Here is a 20,036-nt window from a genome sequence, read left to right as displayed (position 1 = left end):
CATTCAAGCACGATAGGAGGGGGGGGGGGGGGTGCTCTCCCTCCTCTCCCTCCTCTCCTCTGTCATGCCAAATGCTATTAACTCTATAATTCTCCAATGTCAAATGTATGGTGTGATGATGCTGATGCTCCTGTTGGCATCTTTGTTATAGCGCCCCCTACAGATGATGGAATGTATATGTGGAAATAGATTTTTTAATAGGCTTCATAAAACAGGGGTATACAATGATGGACAATAGACATCCATTACAAATATGATTGCAATATTATCTGTTGCAAACAATCTTAAATGAAGCAGTGTTGTGTAAAAAAACAAAAACCTCATTCAGATATAATATATATTGCATAATTGTACTATGAGATAATTAATAGTTTAATTGTACGGGTCATTCGTTTGTGATGGACAAATGATATGTCTTTGACATAGGTTACTCAGTTCTACCTCAAAATCCGTGCATAAAAGGCCTGTGATAATTAGAACACTATTGTCCATAGCCATATAATAATGGGCCATTATTAATGGCCCAAGTCCATACATTGTCCATAGCCAGCCAGCCAGGCAATAACTAAAGGCATCATAATAATTACACAAAGAGGAGATCAGATGAAATTAGATTATGTTATAAATGTTAACATTGTTTTGGTTCTGGCACGTTCTGCGCACTAAAAGTAGGCCAGAGTGCGCGTGTGTGTGTGTGTGCGTGCGGGGTAACAGTGTTGAATGAATGACCCCCTCTGTCCTGGTGTCCTTACATTACACCAGTTGCATTACCTTACGCTGCGTCGCCCAGAGGGGCGTTCTCTAAAGAAAGGGCGATTGCATACTAGCGTTGCCATGTCCGCTTATTATAAGCGACTTTGGGCTTGTTTTTCTGTAAAGTTGCTTGTAAATATTGGGTTTTTTTTGGGGCTTGTTTCTAAAGTGTAGTTGTTGCTTATTTTGGGCTTGCATGTGTAATGTTGTTTAAAACCAGTTGTTTGTATCAGTGGTTCTCAAATATTGGAAACAAGCCATAGGCTTTCTTGGGTTTAAAATCCTCTTAGCAGACCTTGAACTGTACTTTCCTGTGCTTTTTTGCAAACTGATTATAAAGTATTCAATCAATCAATTCAATCAATCAAAGGCAAGGACCCCCAAATTAATATGTATTTGTCAACTCAGCGGACTCCCCCATCTGAAAGTATTTTGTACCAGATTTGTGTTGTTAAAGGAGTAGTTTACCCAAAAAAATACTTATTTTCTATCAATTACACACCCCATGAAGCCTTGAATAAAATTCATGGTTTTTTTTGTCACATTCCTGAGCCAATAATGTTGTTTAAAACCAGTTGTTTGTATCAGTGGTTCTCAAATATTGGAAACAAGCCATAGGCTTTCTTGCGTTTAAAATCCTCTTAGCAGACCTTGAACTGTACTTTCCTGTGCTTTTTTGCAAACTGATTATAAAGTATTCAATCAATCAATTCAATCAATCAAAGGCAAGGACCCCCAAATTAATATGTATTTGTCAACTCAGCGGACTCCCCCATCTGAAAGTATTTTGTACCAGATTTGTGTTGTTAAAGGAGTAGTTTACCCAAAAAAATACTTATTTTCTATCAATTACACACCCCATGAAGCCTTGAATAAAATTCATGGTTTTTTTTGTCACATTCCTGAGCCAATAATTTGATGACCAGACTAAATTGAGTCTCCTACTGAGCAGCCACCCGGTCATCAAATTATTGGCTCAGGAATGCGACAAAAACTAAAACATCTCCATGAATTCAAGGCTTCATGGGGTCTGTAATTGATAGAAAAGAAGTAATTTTTGGGGTGAACTACTCCTTTAAAATGTTTCAAAAAATATTCCGCATTTGTCACTTGTTTTCCAAGATTTTATTTGAAAATAGCAGATCTACAATTTGTGAGCTTGTGGATCGGCCTTTTTCAAATAGCCAATGTATGTAAAGGTTTAAAAGTGCTCAATGTGGCCTATCATTAGCCCCTTCTTTTGGGCTTGTATTGTTTTCATAGACCTGGTTGCTTAATTCTCTCACAGAAACTGGCAACGCTGTTCCATACTGTGTTTCATTTGGGACTTCGTCGGCTTCCGTAGTTGTGGTCCAACCGTCATGTCTGCCTCCATGTGCTAACGTGTGTGAGCAGCACAGTAAACATTCACACCTTAACACCTGTCGCTTTTTAGACAAGAAAATAAAAGAATAAACACCAGAATACGCGTGTCCATCTGGGAGAAAGAACCGCAGGTATTTATCTGATCTGATGTATCCTAGTTAGCGAGTTAGCTAACTTTATATAATGCAACTGAAGTACTTTGTGTATCTGGACTGTAGGCTATACCTTGTGACTGTTAACACCTAAATCAACCGTTTGATAAAAGCTAGAGCAAGACCTCTTTAGTGAAAGCGTAAAGTCATTCTATTTCATAATGTCACCATGATGATAGTGCTTATTGTGGGTCGCTTCTGTCACATTCTTTCGCTCAAGATGCAGCAACAGTTTTCCATGCAGATGTTTGCATCTGCTTGTCATTTATCTCCTGCAATCACAGCCTTGGATCAAGACTATCATAGATGTAGTTTATCGATTCTGACTCAAGTCAGACTCGATAAAATGTACATCACTGTGATAGTCTTGATCCAAGACTACTGCAATGACAATCACATGAACTCTTGAATCACCAAATGATGTGACTTGATCAGGCTGACGTTTGTCTTGTGTTTGTTTATAGGAACCTCCATCCTTTATGCTGGTGGTGCGAACAGCCCAACTATTGCCCCATTTCATTGGCCATAATTGGAGACAGTCCTGCAGACGTACTATCTTCCAGCAGAGACATAGGTGGACCGTTGGCATTGTTGCTGCCAACAGGGGACTGAGATCCATGGAGCCCCTACGAGCCATTCAGGACCCTCAGGATCCAAACACCACCGTGGCTGGGGAGGACACAAAGCCTCGGTCCCCTACCATATTATTAGCACCACATGGGGAAGAAGGGCAGAGTCTGACAGACAATGACGGGGAAGGACCCCAAACTGGACTGTTGCCCGGAGAGAAGGTGGTCAGAGAGGGCAAGGCAGCGATCTTGTTTCCCAGTGCCAATGAAGTCTTTTATAACCCGGTCCAGGAGTTTAACAGAGATTTGACGTAAGTTAACACTGATTCAGCACTTGTCTAAGTGGGTTCTGCTTGTCAGCTCACTCACGTGTACCTTATGTAGCATTTAATTATGTTTAGCCACATTTTCTCTATCTTTGTTGACATTACACACTCTGTAGGCAGGGTCTTAAGTTTTTCAATCCCATTGAGAAGGGAAAGGGAATGGGATTTTCAATCCCATTTAGAAGGGAAAAATATATACTATTGACAAAGTCAATAGTATATATTTATAGAAAAAAAGAGAAGCCCTTGGACTTACTCAAGGCCCACTCATGTGGAGCCAAGGATATAGATTAGTTAAACGCCTTTATTGTTTAAGGCAAAATGTTGAAAAATTAATGAAAAGGCATGTAAGGAGAATGCCGACCGATTTTGACCCGTCTGGGTCTTCCTCGGTGTGTGGCTCGAAAGAATAGTCCACCTAGTTTCAGTGATTCAGTCCTCTCTGAAGTAATTTGTTGAGATGATCACCACCTCTAATAGGTTGCAGCCTCCACATGTTCGATACGCACCACTTTCAAAAGTCTATGGAAATGGCATGCCATAGATAGAGTAATCTACATTATTGGTTCTTATTTATGGCATATTTATTCATGTTCTGGCACCCTTTCAACTCTTTCTTGCTACGCTCTAAGTAAAACATGAGCCGGTGAGGTGCCGCTGTATCTGTGGAGGTACAATTGATAAAATGTTTCCATTTATATATCTCCTTTTGCCTTGAGAAGATCTACTAACTCCTGTTTATATACAGGTAAACTACACAAGGTTTCTTGAGCCAGTGGCCTTGCCCTCTGATTGGAAGATAACCTTGTGAAAGCCTGTCCTTTATGGAGGGGCCTTGTTTATACATTAGCATAAAAAAATGAGCATTGTTGCACTCTGTCATGCATTAATCACATAAAACCTAGTGAACTGTGTGTCCCGACTCCCTTAGTTGGAGGCTCTGCCAGCGGTTAAATCTGGGTCTTCCTCTGTCTTCTATGCCCTCTCCAGGTGTGCTGTGGTCACAGAGTTTGCGAGGGAGCAGATGGCTCGGAGAGGAGTGAAAGTGGTGGTTCCAGGAGAGAAAGAGAGGGTGGTGGTTACTCTGTCAAAGGAAAACAAGGAAACGGACAAGCAAACCGAGCCAGAGGAAGACAGGGAGACGGACGAGAAAAATGGAAGACAGCCACTTGTGACCGCAAATGTGGGGGAGAAATGTGAGGTACAGGACTGGATACAGGGTGTAGAATCGGCCCTAAAACGGCTTATATTCCTGCCTTACTTACTTATATGTATTCCATATGAAACTATAGAACGCTCAAAACCGTTTCTGTGGGGATTCACCTCTGCTGCATTCTAATTTGTCAACAGGATGGCATTCACAGCAGCACTAAACATTATGTAAACCTTCAATGAGTGTATGTGTCACAGTACGTTTGGAGAACCAGTACGATTGAAGACAGAGCGCTCGTTTTTAGGCACGGGGCTCCTTCGGGGCGAGGCGGGGCTTTTCGAGACAGGGTTTATTAGCGAGGCTCGCGAGGAGGAGGAGGAGGACGGCGCTGCGAGGCGGGGGGTTATTACGCGAGGCTCGCGAGGAAGAGGAGCCTCCTCCTCCTCCTCCTCCTCGCGTTTTAAACCGTCCCGTCCTCTCCTTCTCTCCTTCTCCTCCTCCGAGGAGGAGGAGAAGGAGAGCGCGGAGAGGCGGGGCTTTGATGCGCCGACGGAGACCTGTCTTTTGTTGTTCCCCCCCACATAGCAACCAGGAAGCTACGCTAGGGGAACCATAATATCTATGAGGGGAACGCTGAACACACGTTCACACGCACGGCGCGCCGACTTAGTGGAGCTTGAGGCCGAGGAAGCGCGCCCTCGCGCCTCCAGGCGCGAGTGCCCACGGTGACCGGCCGACGCTCCACTAGTCGACTCAGCGCCGTTTGATTTGTAAACCGATAGGGACAGAATAGTTCTTTTCATGGATCACTGTGTGTGTGTGTGTGTGTGTGTGTGTGTGTGTGTGTGTGTGTGTGTGTGTGTGTGTGTGTGTGTGTGTGTGTGTGTGTGTGTGTGTGTGTGTGTGTGTGTGTGTCAGGGAGAAAGTGAAACAAAAGCCAGAACACAATAAAAGTATCTAAACAGTCCTGCTTTCAATAAACCAAAAAAAGCATGAGCGCGTGTGTGTGCGCGTGTGTGTTTGTGTGTGTGTGACTGTGTGTGTGTGTGTGTGTGTGTGGCCATATATGTTTGTGCACAAGCCTGGCTTGTGGCTCCCTCTAGTGCTGGGTGGGTGGTAAAAACGAGCGCGCATTCTTCAATCGTACTGGTTCTCCAATCATACTGTAACATATGTACGTAATCACAAATTGCCAGGTGCGTTGGCATGGCAACCCCAGTATAGGCTGGAGCAGAGCTGAGCTCATCGATTACTGTTTTTAGTGCTGCTGCTGTAAATGTTATCTCATCACGTACAAAGAATGTAGTCTGTGTGAATCTCATGGAAACTTTTCCTGAATATATATATATATATATATATATATATATATATATATATATATATATATATATATATATATTCTGCCAGAACGTTAAAAAATGGATTTGATCCTACATGACAAGAGCTGATTGTCAGTCAGTCACAGCAATTAATTATTAGGTGAGTACACAGTTATAATTGGAATGCCACGAAGGTGAATCCAAAGAGGGTGTTTATGGCTATATGGATGCAATGTGTGAATGTCTAGGGCTAGATGCAGAACAAGAGGCATTAGCTGGAACCACCTTTTCCTTTGACAGTTGCACAGCTTATCCCATCATTGGTGCACTGCTTACTTTTGCTGTAAAATGTCTCTTAGTGGCACAATAAATGTTGGTAATCGACATTTGTCAACAGAAAACTAAACGGGTAGCAGCATTTATTTATCTCCTTTATTTAATTTTATTATGTTGAGTTGTTTTATTCCTGTTTTGACAATTTAATCCTTTTGTAATCCTTTATATATATAAAAAAAATGCTTTCTCATATCCATATCATATTTCAGTCAAATAAGTGAAATTAAGTTATTTACTTCATTATTACCCCCACTGAAACTCAGAATGGCTTGCATGTATTGGAGGGGCTGGCTGCATCAGGCCTGCGCTCCGTGCGTTTTGCCCTGGAGGTCCCCGGCCTGCACTCCATCACCGCCAACGACTTCTCAGCCAAAGCAGCGGCCCTCATCTCCAGGAACGCCCAGCACAACGGGGTAACGCACCTGCTCCAGGCCAGCTGCAAGGATGCCAGGTGCACTTAACTTCCACAATGCATTCACATAGACTCTTAACTCGTCTGCCTTCTCTTTTTTTTTTTTTTTTTACCTGGTTGAAGGCTGCAGCATACTTCTTGCGGAAACAAAGCTAGGCGAAGTTCGACGTAAGGAAGAAAATGATGTAATTGCCCAGAGAAACAAATGCATTGACTTGCCAAAGTTTGCTTCGGGAGTTCTTGCAGTTCCAAGTTTTCCTAAATAGCCGAACACCACCACAGAGACACCTACAGTATGCAAAGTATTGTGTGATTGGCCACAAATCCAAGCAGTGGTCATGATTTATTTTATTTCTGCAGTCAGATCCAGTTGGCAAAATCACAGTTCCAGCACTGTCTACATTGGGCAGAGTCTAACAATCACACACTCGGAGGGGAGCCGCATCGATTATAAAACAATCCATAGAGAATTTGATGTGAAAAAATAAAGTTAACTGCTTTTGAAGTATGCTGCCAACTTGAGCCCCTCAATGCTTTGCTGTCACACTTCCTCTCCCCCTCTCCTCTCTCACCTCACTTATTCATGTCTGTCACACTCTTGTCTCATCCCTTTTTACATGGTGCAACTTTTTGCTCTCCAACCCTTCCCTCACCAGTATGCTGATGTACGAAAAGCGAGGAAAGAAGGAGCGCTATGATGTCATTGATCTGGACCCGTACGGCAGCCCTGCCTCATTCCTGGATGCTGCCGTTCAGGCTGTCGGTGAAGGAGGTGTGTACTTTCACCTCCCTTCCTTATTGAGCTTCTGACTGTAGATTACTAACTACTGTAATAACAAGACCAGGAGACCTGGTTCTGCCAGACCCAGAATAAAATCCGACGTGTGTCCATATATGGTTGAAAAAGGGACAAGATGGACATACTTTTATGCCCATGTATGGACGAAAGGGGACAAAGCCTCATGTAGGCCGACCCCTTGGGTCTGGCAATAACAGCATGACCTCATGTGGCCAGTGTACGCCCCCCCGTTGACAAAACTGTCCCGGAGGCCACCGTGCTGAATCCCCATCCCCCCCCGTTGACAAAACGGGACAATTTTTTTGGTGCGCACCAAGTCACATCTCCAGGTGCTCTTCTGAGTACTAGACCTAAAAAGTTATGTGCACCCCTGTCTATGATGTATGGCTACATATTTGGACCGAGGTTTCAGCCTGATTCCCTTGCCGTTCACTTCCTCTTATAGACAGACGACTTGACTCTGAAAGAATCGAGCTGATGATGCAATAATATAATTTATACGTTATGTGTGCTCAAATTTGTACAATCTGAGCCTCATTGTCTTCCAAGTTCCATCGGAACCTCATTGTCTTCCAGGTTCCATTTATTCGAAATTAAAAAAAAAAAGTATAGAACATATTTGAACAAAGATTAGTGGGGTTTTATTCCAAGCCTAGCCTAGCCTGGGCAGTATAGGTAGATTCTACCAAGGCATCAATATCTTGTAGTGTAGTGTAGAAAATCCATCATAATGAATCAATATAACTTGTACTATTATTAATTTATTTATTTGAACCTCAGGAACTTGACCCCTGTGCCACCCAGACACCCCGCAAAGTTTTAACTTTTGTTGTTCTCCGGGTTCCCTTTGTTTCTGTTGCAGGAGATCGTGGTCTTCTCAGTTTCTTAGCTTTAGGACAGGCCACATTAATAATATTGGCTTGGAATTGGCTTGCATTTATTTAGCCTCTGCTTTAGAATCTGGCTCTTGATCACAGGTCCTCTTAAGTTATTTAGCCTTAGCTTCAGAATCTGGCTCTTGATCACAGGTCCTCTTTAAGATGTTGAAAATTGTCTGTACGGGAAGATGAAAGCCATCTGCCTAAAGTCATTAACAGTTTGCTTGTGAAAAAGCAGTAGTATGGAGGTGTCCATCACTGTGTTTCATTATGGCAAAGGTCCAAAACAATCAATCTGGATGAAGTCATTACTCATGCTGTAAACTCAGCTAAGCCCATTTATTAAAGACTTAAAGGAGTAGTTCACCCAAAAATGACTTATTTTCTATCAATTACACATCCCATGAAGCCTTGAATTCATGGAGAATTTGATGACGGCTGCGTTTCCGTTAGGAGACTCAAAGAGTCTCTTTTGAGTCTCCTACCGGAGACATTAGCATCTTTCCGCCGATCATAAAATTATTGGCTTAGGAATGCGACAAAAAAAAAAAAAATCCATGAATTTAAGGCTTCATGGGCTGCGTAATTAACATAAAATAAGTAATGTTTTGGGTGAACTACTCCTTTAATAAAGCAGTGTGCCTTGGTATTTTTGGCGGGGTTATGACTTATTGTCTTTAGAGCCAAAGGGCACCTGTTTTTCTTTTTTTTTTATACCCGCGTTCGTGAAGTGGATTCAGCCAATCGATTGGCCTTTGCTCTCTCTAGTTTTTTGTTATTTCAAAGAAATATATCTGCCCCAAAGTAGCATTATGTACTACTGACCTATTACTAATTACTTCTCCCAATTGATCTGCGGTCATAAATTGCATTTTTAAGAGTCCTGAAGAAGATCATAAATATATTATGCCTGTTATGCCACATACATTTTTTTTCTCTGAAATGCTACTGCAACTGCATGCACGTTGCTGCTGAGGAGAGGCTTTTCAGATCGAGTATATCCTTATGCAACTTGATCAATAATATTCTAAGACATTTCCTGGAATGGGATTTCATTGCATTCTCTCTCACTCGCCTCCTAAAGCTTACTTCTCTTCTCGTCCTCTCCCTGCCTAGGGCTGTCACGATTACACATTTAAGTTGACGAATATAGCTGCAAGCAGCAATAATACGGGGCCAGTGAATGCAGATAGAAAAATGGAAGAAGAAATAATAAGTAATAGGCACAATAAGCCATAGAAACATAGAAGACTGAACTTGAGAGAAAGAAGACCATGCAATTAACAAATGAGCATTTTAAACCCTCACTAACCATAACCTCAGTAAAACTATGCCTACCCCTAACCTCAAGAAATACTATGCGTAAGCCTACGAATGCCAAATCATGATCACCTCAACACATCACCGGGGACAGGGCTCGAACCAGTGACCTCCGGACACATAGGCTGCCTTTCTTCTCATTGAGCTAGAGATATGATAGCCCTGGTAGTTTCCGTCCCTGATGGACCAAGCCTCTGTTTTGCGAACTACTCTAGATCACTGGTTCCCTAACCATCTACCGATAGAGAAATTGTACGTCTCCTCGGAACAGAAACCAGTGAAAGTAGCCGATGTACAAGCTCACAAAACGTGAAAAGTTGTGAGATTGTAGATCAGCTATTTTCACAATGAAGTAGGCCTATGTCATACATTGACAAAAAATACTCTCAAATAATCATTTCATGTTATCTTTAACAATTGCACATGCATTAATTAACAAGGTCATGTTTTATGCAATGCCCCCACTCACCCACCCTAACCTCAGTAAACACTACATGTAAAACTAAGAATGCCAAATCATGATAATTTCAACACATTGTCAAGGACAGGGATCGAACCAGCAACCTTAGCCCTCACAGACTGCCTCTCTTCTCATTGAGCTAGTAATATGGCCTCCCTGACAATGTCTGTTGATATGTATAATTCTTTCCGTCAATTATGAACCAAGCCTCTGTTTCACTAACTACTCTAAATCACTGGTTCACAAACCATTTACCAATAGAATACCAATAAATTGTACGTCTCCTCGGAACCGAAACTTCCGAAAGTAGCCGATCTACAAGCAAAAACGTTGTATCTGAAAAGTTGTGAGATTGTAGATCGGCTATTTTTACAATGAAGTATGTCATACATTGAAAAAACATACTCTCAAATAAGCATTTCATGTTATCTTTAACAATTGCACATGTATTAATTGATACAGTCATGTTGTTTGCATTGCACTTTAAATGAATTCTGCATGGAGTGAGCCTTGAACCGGCGACCTTGCGGTCGTCAGGCAGATTCTGTAGAGAGAAGCAATCGGACCAACACACAAGAACCTGTGAAAAAGGAGATCACACAGATGTTACAGTTTCACGCAAATAGCTGAAAAATCCTGGGTTTAAGTGTTCTTCAAACTGCTCAAGATTGCGGACAATCTAAGGGCAGAGCTTACTGGTCAACGTGATACATGTGTTCCTCATGAGTCAAGGCACATGTGTAAGCAGGTTTAATGGCTGTCGGCCAAACGAGTTTTGCCTGTTTAAAGTTTGCATTTAAAAGAAATTGCTATAGCGCCCCCGTTTGACCAATTGGAGTAAGATAGGTTTCAGTGATATTTGGAATGACCCTCTACATTACTGCAAATTTTCAAAGAAATGTGAGTCTGCATGTATGTGTTAGGGGCAGATGAATAATTGTCATAAAACTGCAATATTCATTGGCTCATTAAAGCTTCATTTTTTCACTTAGAAAATATCCGTCCCCAACGTTTTGTCGGCATCGGTCCGAAGTTCATGTGTAAAACGTTTCGTGCAGATTGCTCAAAAATCCCAGGAGGAGATAGGTTTTAACTGTTTTTTATATAATTCATAATGATGGGAGATCTAAAGGTCAGAGGTCAAAAGTGTGAAAGTTGTTCAGCATGAGGAGACGCATATGTGTATCGAAGTTTCATGGCTGTAGGTCAAACAGGGCATGAGTTGTGCCTGTTCAAAGTTGGCATTTTCAATTGAGTGCTATTGCGCCACCTTTTGACGAAAGATTGTGAGAATTATTTCTTGATAGTTTTTCATGACCATCTATCATATGGCCGAGTTTCGTAAAAAGCGTATGCACGGTTCAGCCAGAACTGCCAAAAACGGCGGAAGAAATGGAATAATGCCAATCTTAAAACAGGGCCAGGAGCCATGCTGGCCCCGTAATTAATTGTCACACAAATAACTGCGATTAACTATTTAATTGTGTTTTTTGGCATTGAACATTGGAACATAATAATACAATTTTAATTTCTGTTTGGTTTTTCATTTGCTTCATAATCACAAATTGCACAGCATAACTTAAATATACAAAGGAATTACTGACACATTTAATAATTTTATACTTAAAAAAAAGTTTTAAAAAAACGCAGAAATAGCTGATCTACAAGCATACAACACGTCACTTTGTGACGTGTTGTATGCTGGTAGATCTGATATTATGACGATTATGCAAAATAATTGCGACTATCTCAAATAATTGCGATTGGACGATTGTGTAATAATTGTGACAGTCCTCTCCCTGCCTCTCTCTGTCTCTGTTAGGATTGTTGTGTGTGACCTGCACAGACATGGCAGTGATGGCGGGTAACAGCGGAGAGACCTGCTACAGCAAATACGGCTCCATATCCATCAAGGCCAAATACTGTCATGAGATGGTGAGGAAAGGATTTTCTATAAATGTATACAAAACATGGCAGCGTCTGATGGGTTTGCAGATCTAACTATTTTTAGAATAGTCTAATAGAATAGTCACGGCCTAACTATTTTGGCCGTGGGACACTGCCGTACAACTAAATATAAATGAGGTATTACAAGTTTATACAAAACCACTGCAATTGTTCACTTTTGACTGTTGTATATATCTAAATTAAGTTTTAAAGAGTTGTAACTAACATGTTCCTTTTACTGTTCCCATGTTGATTTCTGCTATTTTACTTTTCTAGGGTGTTAACGCAGAATCGCGGGGCCTCCCCGCGGGAGTTTCACGTGAGGCCCACGCACATGCACGCGCGCGCAAAAAAAATCGGGTCTAATTTGGGTGTAATTCGGTCTAATTCGGTTCTATTTGACCAATATAAATCAACTTTTTTCTTTTTTTTGCTGTAAAAATATTTGTATACACCTGCTGGTGGCCCCCCCGCACCGCATCACTTGCTGCCCCTCCGTTACGCCACTGTGTATGTCTCTGCTACTGCAAAAAAAAACAGGACAGTTTCATCCGTTTGACACAAATATATGGTCATATGGCACGATTTGTCAATAAAAAAACATCAGTCAATATTGTCATGGGTACCCGCTACTACATGATAGGCAGGCAGATTCAATTCCATTTCAAAACTACTGTTTTTTTACATTTGCCAGCAAAAGTAGGCAGTCCGTTGATCTACAAGCTCTAGATCTGCTATTTTCACAGAATGTTCTCCCCAGAATGGGGACGCTACTGTAGGTTTCATGTGGTTAATTCAATGTCCCCCCCCCCAGGCTCTGCGTATCATCCTCCACAGTTTGGACCAGAGGGCCGGAGTGTACCAACGCTACATCCAGCCTCTCCTCTCCGTCAGCGTTGACTTTTATATCCGCGTCTTTGTGCGCGTCCACACGGGACAGGCCATGGTCAAGAACTCAGCCAGGTGTGGCCTCACGCACTGTACACAAACACGCATATGCCCACACAGTAAAATCCTCAGCGAGTGTTAATTTAAGTCAGAGTGTACAAATGGAACCAAATGGACCCTTTATGGGTACTGTACATTTGACCCTTATCGGTATACAGCTCATAGATGCTCATATAAGTGTGCATACATGTGCATGCATGCAGAAGCACATAACACATACATTGATGTTATATATATGCATGCACAGATTGCACACACATGTACTGTACATTATAATAGTTGTCCTCAATGTGTTTTTATAATTCAATACTGGCACAAACATGGCCAGGATTAACCCATTAAAACTGGGAGAGCATCAGTGTAATTTTAAGATTTTTGCATTGGCTATTAAAAAATAGCAGATATACAAGCTCGCAGCGCGTCACTTCGTGCCGCACCGCAAGCTTGTACATCTGCTATTTTTTTATATTTTTGGAAAAATCTTGAAAGCGTGAGAACAACTGATTTAGCAGGCATTTGTAGAATCTGCCTCAGGTCTTAATGGCTTAACCCATTAAGACCTGGAACGCATCTGTGTCACTTTAGATTTCTTTGGCTATTCAAAAATAGCAGATATACAAGCTCATAGCACGGCACCGAGTGCCGCGCTATGAGCTTGAGCTTGTTTAGATTATTTTCAAAAAACTGTTAGGATTTGGAAAACATTAAGAATCTGTCTCAGGGCTTAAAGGGTTCATCTCCATCAAAGCATTCAAATCATTGTACTGTGAACTCTTGGACGAGGGCGTTCACATACCGTAATCAAATTGCATAATGGCGATGCTCAAATCGTGTGTCCTCATCATAACATGGCATTGTGCTTGTGTGTTGCAGCAAACAGGCTCTGGTGTATAACTGTGTTGGCTGCGGGGCTTTCTACTTACAACGGATGGGCAAGAAAACGGCCCAAGGAAAGAAGTAAGCAACTCCACCATCCATGTCCTAATGAATAAACTAGGGCAGTGAGTGATTCCCAACCTGTGGGCCGGGGCCCCTTGGTGGTCCGTGAGGATATTGCGAGTGGGCCCCCAAATAATTGATAAAAACACAAAGATTTTGTGGGTTCTGTGCGCAAATAATAAAATGTGCATTTGATGTGATGGATGGATGAGGTGTAATGCACATACATAGCACTGCAGGTACTATAGCCACCGCGGAACGTGCTGGATTTTTGTGCAAGACTGCTTGAGGTTATCTATACATTCCAGGAATCTCTGTAAAGGATAAGGATAAGGATAGGATAATTCCGTTCATGAAAGTCCTTGCGGTCTTGTTTCCAATGAGGGCCTGTGAGCAATTAGGGGTTAAGAGTCTTGCTCAGGGACATATTTCATTTCATCGACACATTTGCTGGCCTGGCCTGGAATCGTACCTGGGGCAACCAGGGCCTCTGGCTCCCTAGGCGGGCTCACTAAGCACTCAGCTATGGCCGCCCCTTAAGATTTTTTTTAATACTGTCTGTATACCGGTCCTTCGCATATCGCGAGAACCGGTCATCCGATCGACTTCTAACAGGAATGCTTGGGTTTGTTTGTGTCTCTTCTGTTGTCCATATAAACATCAGAGAGCAACGTTTAGCCACTGCTAACAGGTTCATGAATGGAAGTCCTAGAGATTTGACAGTATTGATTTGCATGTTAATGTATCTGACCATCATTCGAGGCTGTGTTTTTTTTTGGTTGTCCGTAGGACTCCAGTTGACTTCTCATCAGTGGTGGCTACATTTAGATTATGATCAGATTGTATTACCAAGGAACCAACAATCTCCACTTTCATTCAGACCACACAGGCTTCTCTCATGCAAAAAAGCCATTTGATTGAAACAAATTGTATTATGTTTTTGTCCTCCATATTTTGTATTTACTTATTTATAACTAATATGTAATTCTTGCTAAGTAATAAGGTCCTCTTTAGTGCCTTTAATGCCTTTCCTCCAGTAAAGTTGTATTTTGCTGTGATTCCAGTACGAAATACTCAGCCGCGACTGGTCCTCCAGTTGGACCCAAGTGCCAACACTGTGGACTCACACATCAGGTATGACACACAAACTCAATGCCTGTGTGTGTATATAGGCTAAGCATTACATCTTTTAGAAATAATAATGTATGCATAATTGAATATACCGTACACATATAGAACACACAATCAAGTTTTAACACTAACATAATCGTCTCGGTCGGGTGGAAACCTCTTTTCAGGATTCAAATAAAAAAAAAGTAAAAAGTAGCAGATCTACAAGCTCAAAACGCGTGGCTTCACACCACGTTTCGAGATTGTAGATCTGAAAGTTAAAATATGGAGATACCGGTAATAGATTTCTGCCCGACAACAACAACGATATGCTAAATAAATTCTTCTCTGTCTCACATTCTTTGTCTTTCTGTGTCGCTCTTTATGTGTCTGTCTGTCATGATGCCCATAATAGCTGGGTGGTCCTGTCTGGGCGGAGCCCCTCCACGACACGGCCTTCGTCCAGAAGGTTCTATCGGCCGTGTCCGGGAACCCCTCCCGCTTTGGAACCGCCAGGCGCATCGAGGGGATGCTCAGCATGGTCACAGAGGTGAGAGAGAGAGGGGGCACAGGGCGCCCCAAAAGGTCACAGAGTGGCGTGTATATATATATATATATATACCAAGCACAGAGAACTGTGATGGCGGTGCATTAAACCGGCAGTAGCTGTGTAGCTGCCAGGTCTACGACCGGCAGGTTCTAACAAGCAGCATTGGCATTTGTTGCAGGAACTGGAAGACGTACCCTTGTATTACACTGTGGATAACCTGAGCAGCACCATACACTGCAACACCCCGCCTCTGCTCCAGTTCAGGTTGGAACACACATGCACACACACACACACACTCATTCATTTGCACACACAAAGACATTATTCTGCTATGATGATTAACCAGCCATGATTCATGATTTCGCCTCAGAGCATGTTAAAACAAATGCTACCAAATATGTGCACTCACTGATCCTGTACCAAGGAGCTCTGAATATGACTAACCCCAGCCTCTCTCGCTCTATTTATATCTAGTATATCATTTAGTTATTTAGATCTTTTCCCCAAATTGAGTCATTGCCAAAAATAATGTGCTTGTTGCTGTCAATCAACTCCCACTGGGGAGGGTGTAGATGGATGACTACATCAACGACAGAAACACAATTGAATCGTTGTATTATTTTGAGCGACAATTAATCGTCAAGTAAAATGTCATAATGGTGACAGCCCTAGATGGAATGTCTTTCTCCTTCTCCTCCCTCCCAGGTCAGCTCTCCTTCACGCAGGTTACAGGGTCTCCCTCTCTCATGCCTCCAAAAATGCCATCAAGACGGATGCCCCCCCTGCTGTCATCTGGGATGTGATGCGCTGCTGGGTAACCCTCGCTTAGTTTAAACACACTAAAATATCCGATATACAAGCTCACACCATCGTACGACGGAGTATAAATTAGGCATTCGAAGAACGGAGAACAGAGTCTTGTTGAGCGCCGATTATCACGTGACTTCATCCACTCTGCATTCGTTTACACCTCCATCCTGTCAGGAAAAGTGTCATGCAAAATGTATAGTCAGTTTCAAGCCTTTTTAATTCATGGCACACTTCAGTGTCATCTGTGCAGAGAACAGGAATCAATCTGCTATAGCCTTTTATTATTCTAGAGCTGCTAGGAAAGTATGTTTCTCTTTCAAAACTAGCTCAGAGAACTCTTAATTACTAGTTATGTACTGCTACCATTACCATACCCAATGTGGCTTTAAGAGATAAACCAAACTCACCACTACTGCAACAGAAGTAAAACAGTGTGATTTTTGCATCTTAAATTTGAAAAGTTGAGCCTTAATCTTACTTTGAATTGAGCCTCTCTGTTTTATTCCCAGAAGCAGCATTATAGAAAATGTATTATACAAGACTTATTTCTTGTTATTTGTGCCATGTATTTTAATTTTTCATCCTAATATTTTTTTTGTATGCACTTAAAGTATTAAAAATATATATATCATGTGTACTGTAGGAGAAGTCCAATCCCGTAAAAAGAGAGAAGCTGTCAGAAACTAGTCCTGCCTTCAAGATCCTCTCAACTGAGCCCAGGTCAGTCCACACATCAAACACCTTTAACTCTTAGCTGTTGTATAGAGCTGGGCAACATTGGCTGTTTTTGAATAATTAAGAAAATATTTATTTTTATGAAGTAGGGCGTTAATTTACAACAACAAAAACACCAAAATAGGCGGTTTCTGCCCGACAGCAACAATGTGAAAGAATGTGTGTGTCCTCATGCTCACAATAAATGTGTTTGTTGCGTTGCTGTGTGTGTGTATCCACAGCCTCCAGGCATGTTTCACAGTGAGGGAGGATGCCAACCCCCAGTCCCGGAAACGCCACCTGACCCGCTTCCAGGAGAACCCACAGGCCTACTGGGGGCCCAAGTCTCGCGCCAAGGCTGGGTAGATAACACTATCTCTATCCACTAGACACACTATTCCTATACATTACGCATTGGGGTAGATAGGGTTCAATATCTCACTTATATCATGGCCAGTTTGCAAAATGAATAAGTAGTGTTTGTTCATATTCTAGGGCAATATGCACTCTGAATAGAAACGTGTTGGCACTATCTTCATCAACCTTTTGGAATAAACGATATCTCACTCCAGCAAGTGAGAAGCCGTAGTTATGACCTAGAAACGGAGTACCAATATTAGTCCAATTATAGTTCCATGGAAGAAGTTAGCAATGTGTGCATTGCGACTAAAAGTTCCTCTGTAGCTCACAGGGTTTATTTATCCGTCCTCAATGCCCTCCTCTTCCATATTCCTTCACTCCCATCTGTTTCTTTTATCCCTTTAACCCATTCAAACCTGGAAAGCATCTGTCATTTTAGATTTGAACCACTTTGACCATATTTTATACTTTGGCTATTAAAAAAAATAGAAGATATACAAGCTCATAGCACGTCACTTCGTGCCACGCTGCGAGCTTGTAGATCAGCTATTTTTGAAAAATCGTGAAAATTATAAATCTTTAACTCCAATCTTTGCTTCTGGGGGTCCCTGGTTCCGTGGCCAAATACATATACTTTTGGGGGTCCTTGACATGAAAACGTTTTGAGAACCACTGATATAGAAAACTGTTAAGGTCCTTACACACGGGGCGATTTTTTTCATGCGAATAATAAATTTAAAAACCTTATAAAGTCAATGCAAGCTTACACACCAGTTTCGCGGAGCGAAAAAAGCGTCTTTTAATTATTCGGAACGAGTCCGAATTTTGCGTATATTCGCCGGTGTGTAAGGACCTTTAGGCTTTAGAAGGTTTGTAGAATCGGCCTCAGGTCCTAAATGAGTTAACTTTTCTGTCATCCTGTTTCTCTCTGTATGTCCTTCATGCCCCATCTCTCCCCATCCTCAATCTAATCTCTTTATCAATTCCCAACCCCCTCTGTCTCATCCGCTCCTCCAGAGGTAATATCTCCACTGACCTCCAGGACAAGCGGAAACAGCTTCAGAACAAGCGAAAGAACCAGATCACAGATACCTCCCAGCTCAAAAGCCACGCCTGCAAGAGATTCAAGAAGGTCAGTTCCCCTCTCAGGAGGAAACACCCGTCCCACACAGGGGACATTTTGTCATGACAGGTTATCATTTGATGGTCACATCATACAGTAGGCATTTTACTTACCAAAGTTAACCACGTAATGCCTATGCTGTACATAAGACAAATAGCAGAAATGGCAATATTTAATAAATGAAGATTTCTGGCAATTGTCGTGTCGCTGCGGCACGTTGTGAGCTTGTAGATCAGCTGGTGTGCGCAACACAGTAATAAATCACCCTTTAACAGTGATTCCACAGGGATTGGCTCAAGTGGTTCTATGCAAGGTGGGAAAATTTGCCCAAATAAATTCGGGTAAATCGGTTGTCTGGTGTTAAGACACATTTTGGTATGCAGATTAACCAGATGCTTTTTTAAATCAGTTTGACACATTCAACTCTGCCTCCTTTTCAAGGGCACATCTGAATCCCACTTGATCCAGTGGGATTGATCATTGGCAGAACCAAGGAATGTTAATAATATATATACTTAATCCATAATAGTTACCTTAAGTCTGTTTTTGTCTCCGAAGTACAGAGCCCCCAGGGGTCAGATGAGGATATTTGTTCCCTTTAATTATGAATCCATTCCCTGAAATTAAACAATTCTTGCCCTCAAATTAGTAATAATTTGTATTTATTTTTAAAAGATTTGTGGCATTTTTATGCTTGTGCTCAACGCCATAATCTTTCCTGGCTATGGGATCTCATTTGACCTGTCAGTGAGTGAATAAACAGTGAGCTGTAAATTAATGTGTGTGTGAATGGGAGACCACCTGTCTACCCAGAGAGGAAGGCAATGGGCCTGGTGTCCAAACGGGCAGAGAGCCTGTGCCAGGCAGCAGAAATAAGTGTTAAAAGCTCAATACCAAATCATAGCAATAGGCGGTATAAATACAATTATAAAACAGGTTGGTCAATTAATTCCCACAATATTATTGCTTCATAGGTGAGCTATAATAACCATATACCAGTTAAGAGTTTTATATCACTCCACCCTATCTACAGCATTTAAGTTAAACTTGGATCTCTGGAGATTTAAGTACGGAGGAGTGAACCTTTGTCGCCGTACAGCATTGGTAAAAACATTGTGTAAGCATGCGGGTTTAAGCTGATGTACAACTTTAATAGGTTATAGGAATTGCACCATTGATACTGTAAAAAGGAACGGAGCACTATATATAAAGTAATTCAAGAGCACCAGTTATTAAATTGAGGGCACAAATTAGCTAATGTGAGGGAACAAATATTCCCCAGACCACTGTTTCCTTACAGAAAATGTTCCTCTTTGTCCTGCAGGGAACATGCACCCATGGAGACAAATGCTGCTACTCTCATGATGTGGAGCAGAAGGACGGGGAGAAGATGGAGTGATGGATCTCTTACGTTTTTATTCTTCTGTTGTACAGGTCTAGTGATTCTGGACTAACAATCATTATGTAATGAATAATATCGGGGGTTGTATTGAGATGGGGAACCAGCCCAAGGACAGTATTGGGAGTTCTGCCTGCCCAAGGCAGCATCAGGGGGAACGTTTTGCTTTTTTTGTTTGGTTTCATTTCTACTGTTGCAGCAGTCTAATAAAGTTCCTATATCAACCCTAAAGTTCTCTGGCTCCCTTGATGTTTTGTCTGAAACTGTTGAGTTTGTTTGAGGTAAGATACAGGT

The 20,036-nt window shown here is 41.8% G+C and overlaps 1 protein-coding gene across 1 annotated transcript; it reads left to right on the top strand.

The window, feature by feature from the left end:
- Positions 1-2,052: 2,052 nt before the first annotated feature.
- trmt1 (tRNA methyltransferase 1) lies at positions 2,053-19,960 on the top strand. Its single transcript, XM_080413473.1, has 16 exons — positions 2,053-2,249; positions 2,735-3,150; positions 4,156-4,366; positions 6,237-6,424; positions 7,042-7,157; positions 11,665-11,777; positions 12,604-12,752; positions 13,611-13,694; positions 14,741-14,810; positions 15,202-15,336; positions 15,515-15,600; positions 16,042-16,150; positions 16,790-16,866; positions 17,103-17,222; positions 18,238-18,352; positions 19,668-19,960. Exons 2-16 carry the CDS (start codon positions 2,750-2,752, stop codon positions 19,740-19,742), a joined length of 2,049 nt encoding a protein of 682 aa, XP_080269599.1. The 5' UTR covers positions 2,053-2,249; positions 2,735-2,749; the 3' UTR covers positions 19,743-19,960.
- The last annotated feature ends 76 nt before the right edge of the window (positions 19,961-20,036 follow it).

The sequence above is a fragment of the Gymnoscopelus braueri genome (genome assembly GCF_963280865.1).
Source record: "Gymnoscopelus braueri genome assembly, chromosome: 2".
Classification (NCBI taxonomy): Eukaryota; Metazoa; Chordata; class Actinopteri; order Myctophiformes; family Myctophidae; genus Gymnoscopelus; species Gymnoscopelus braueri.
Note: the sequence above shows the minus strand (reverse complement) of the source record. Positions and strands in the feature narration are given on the sequence as shown.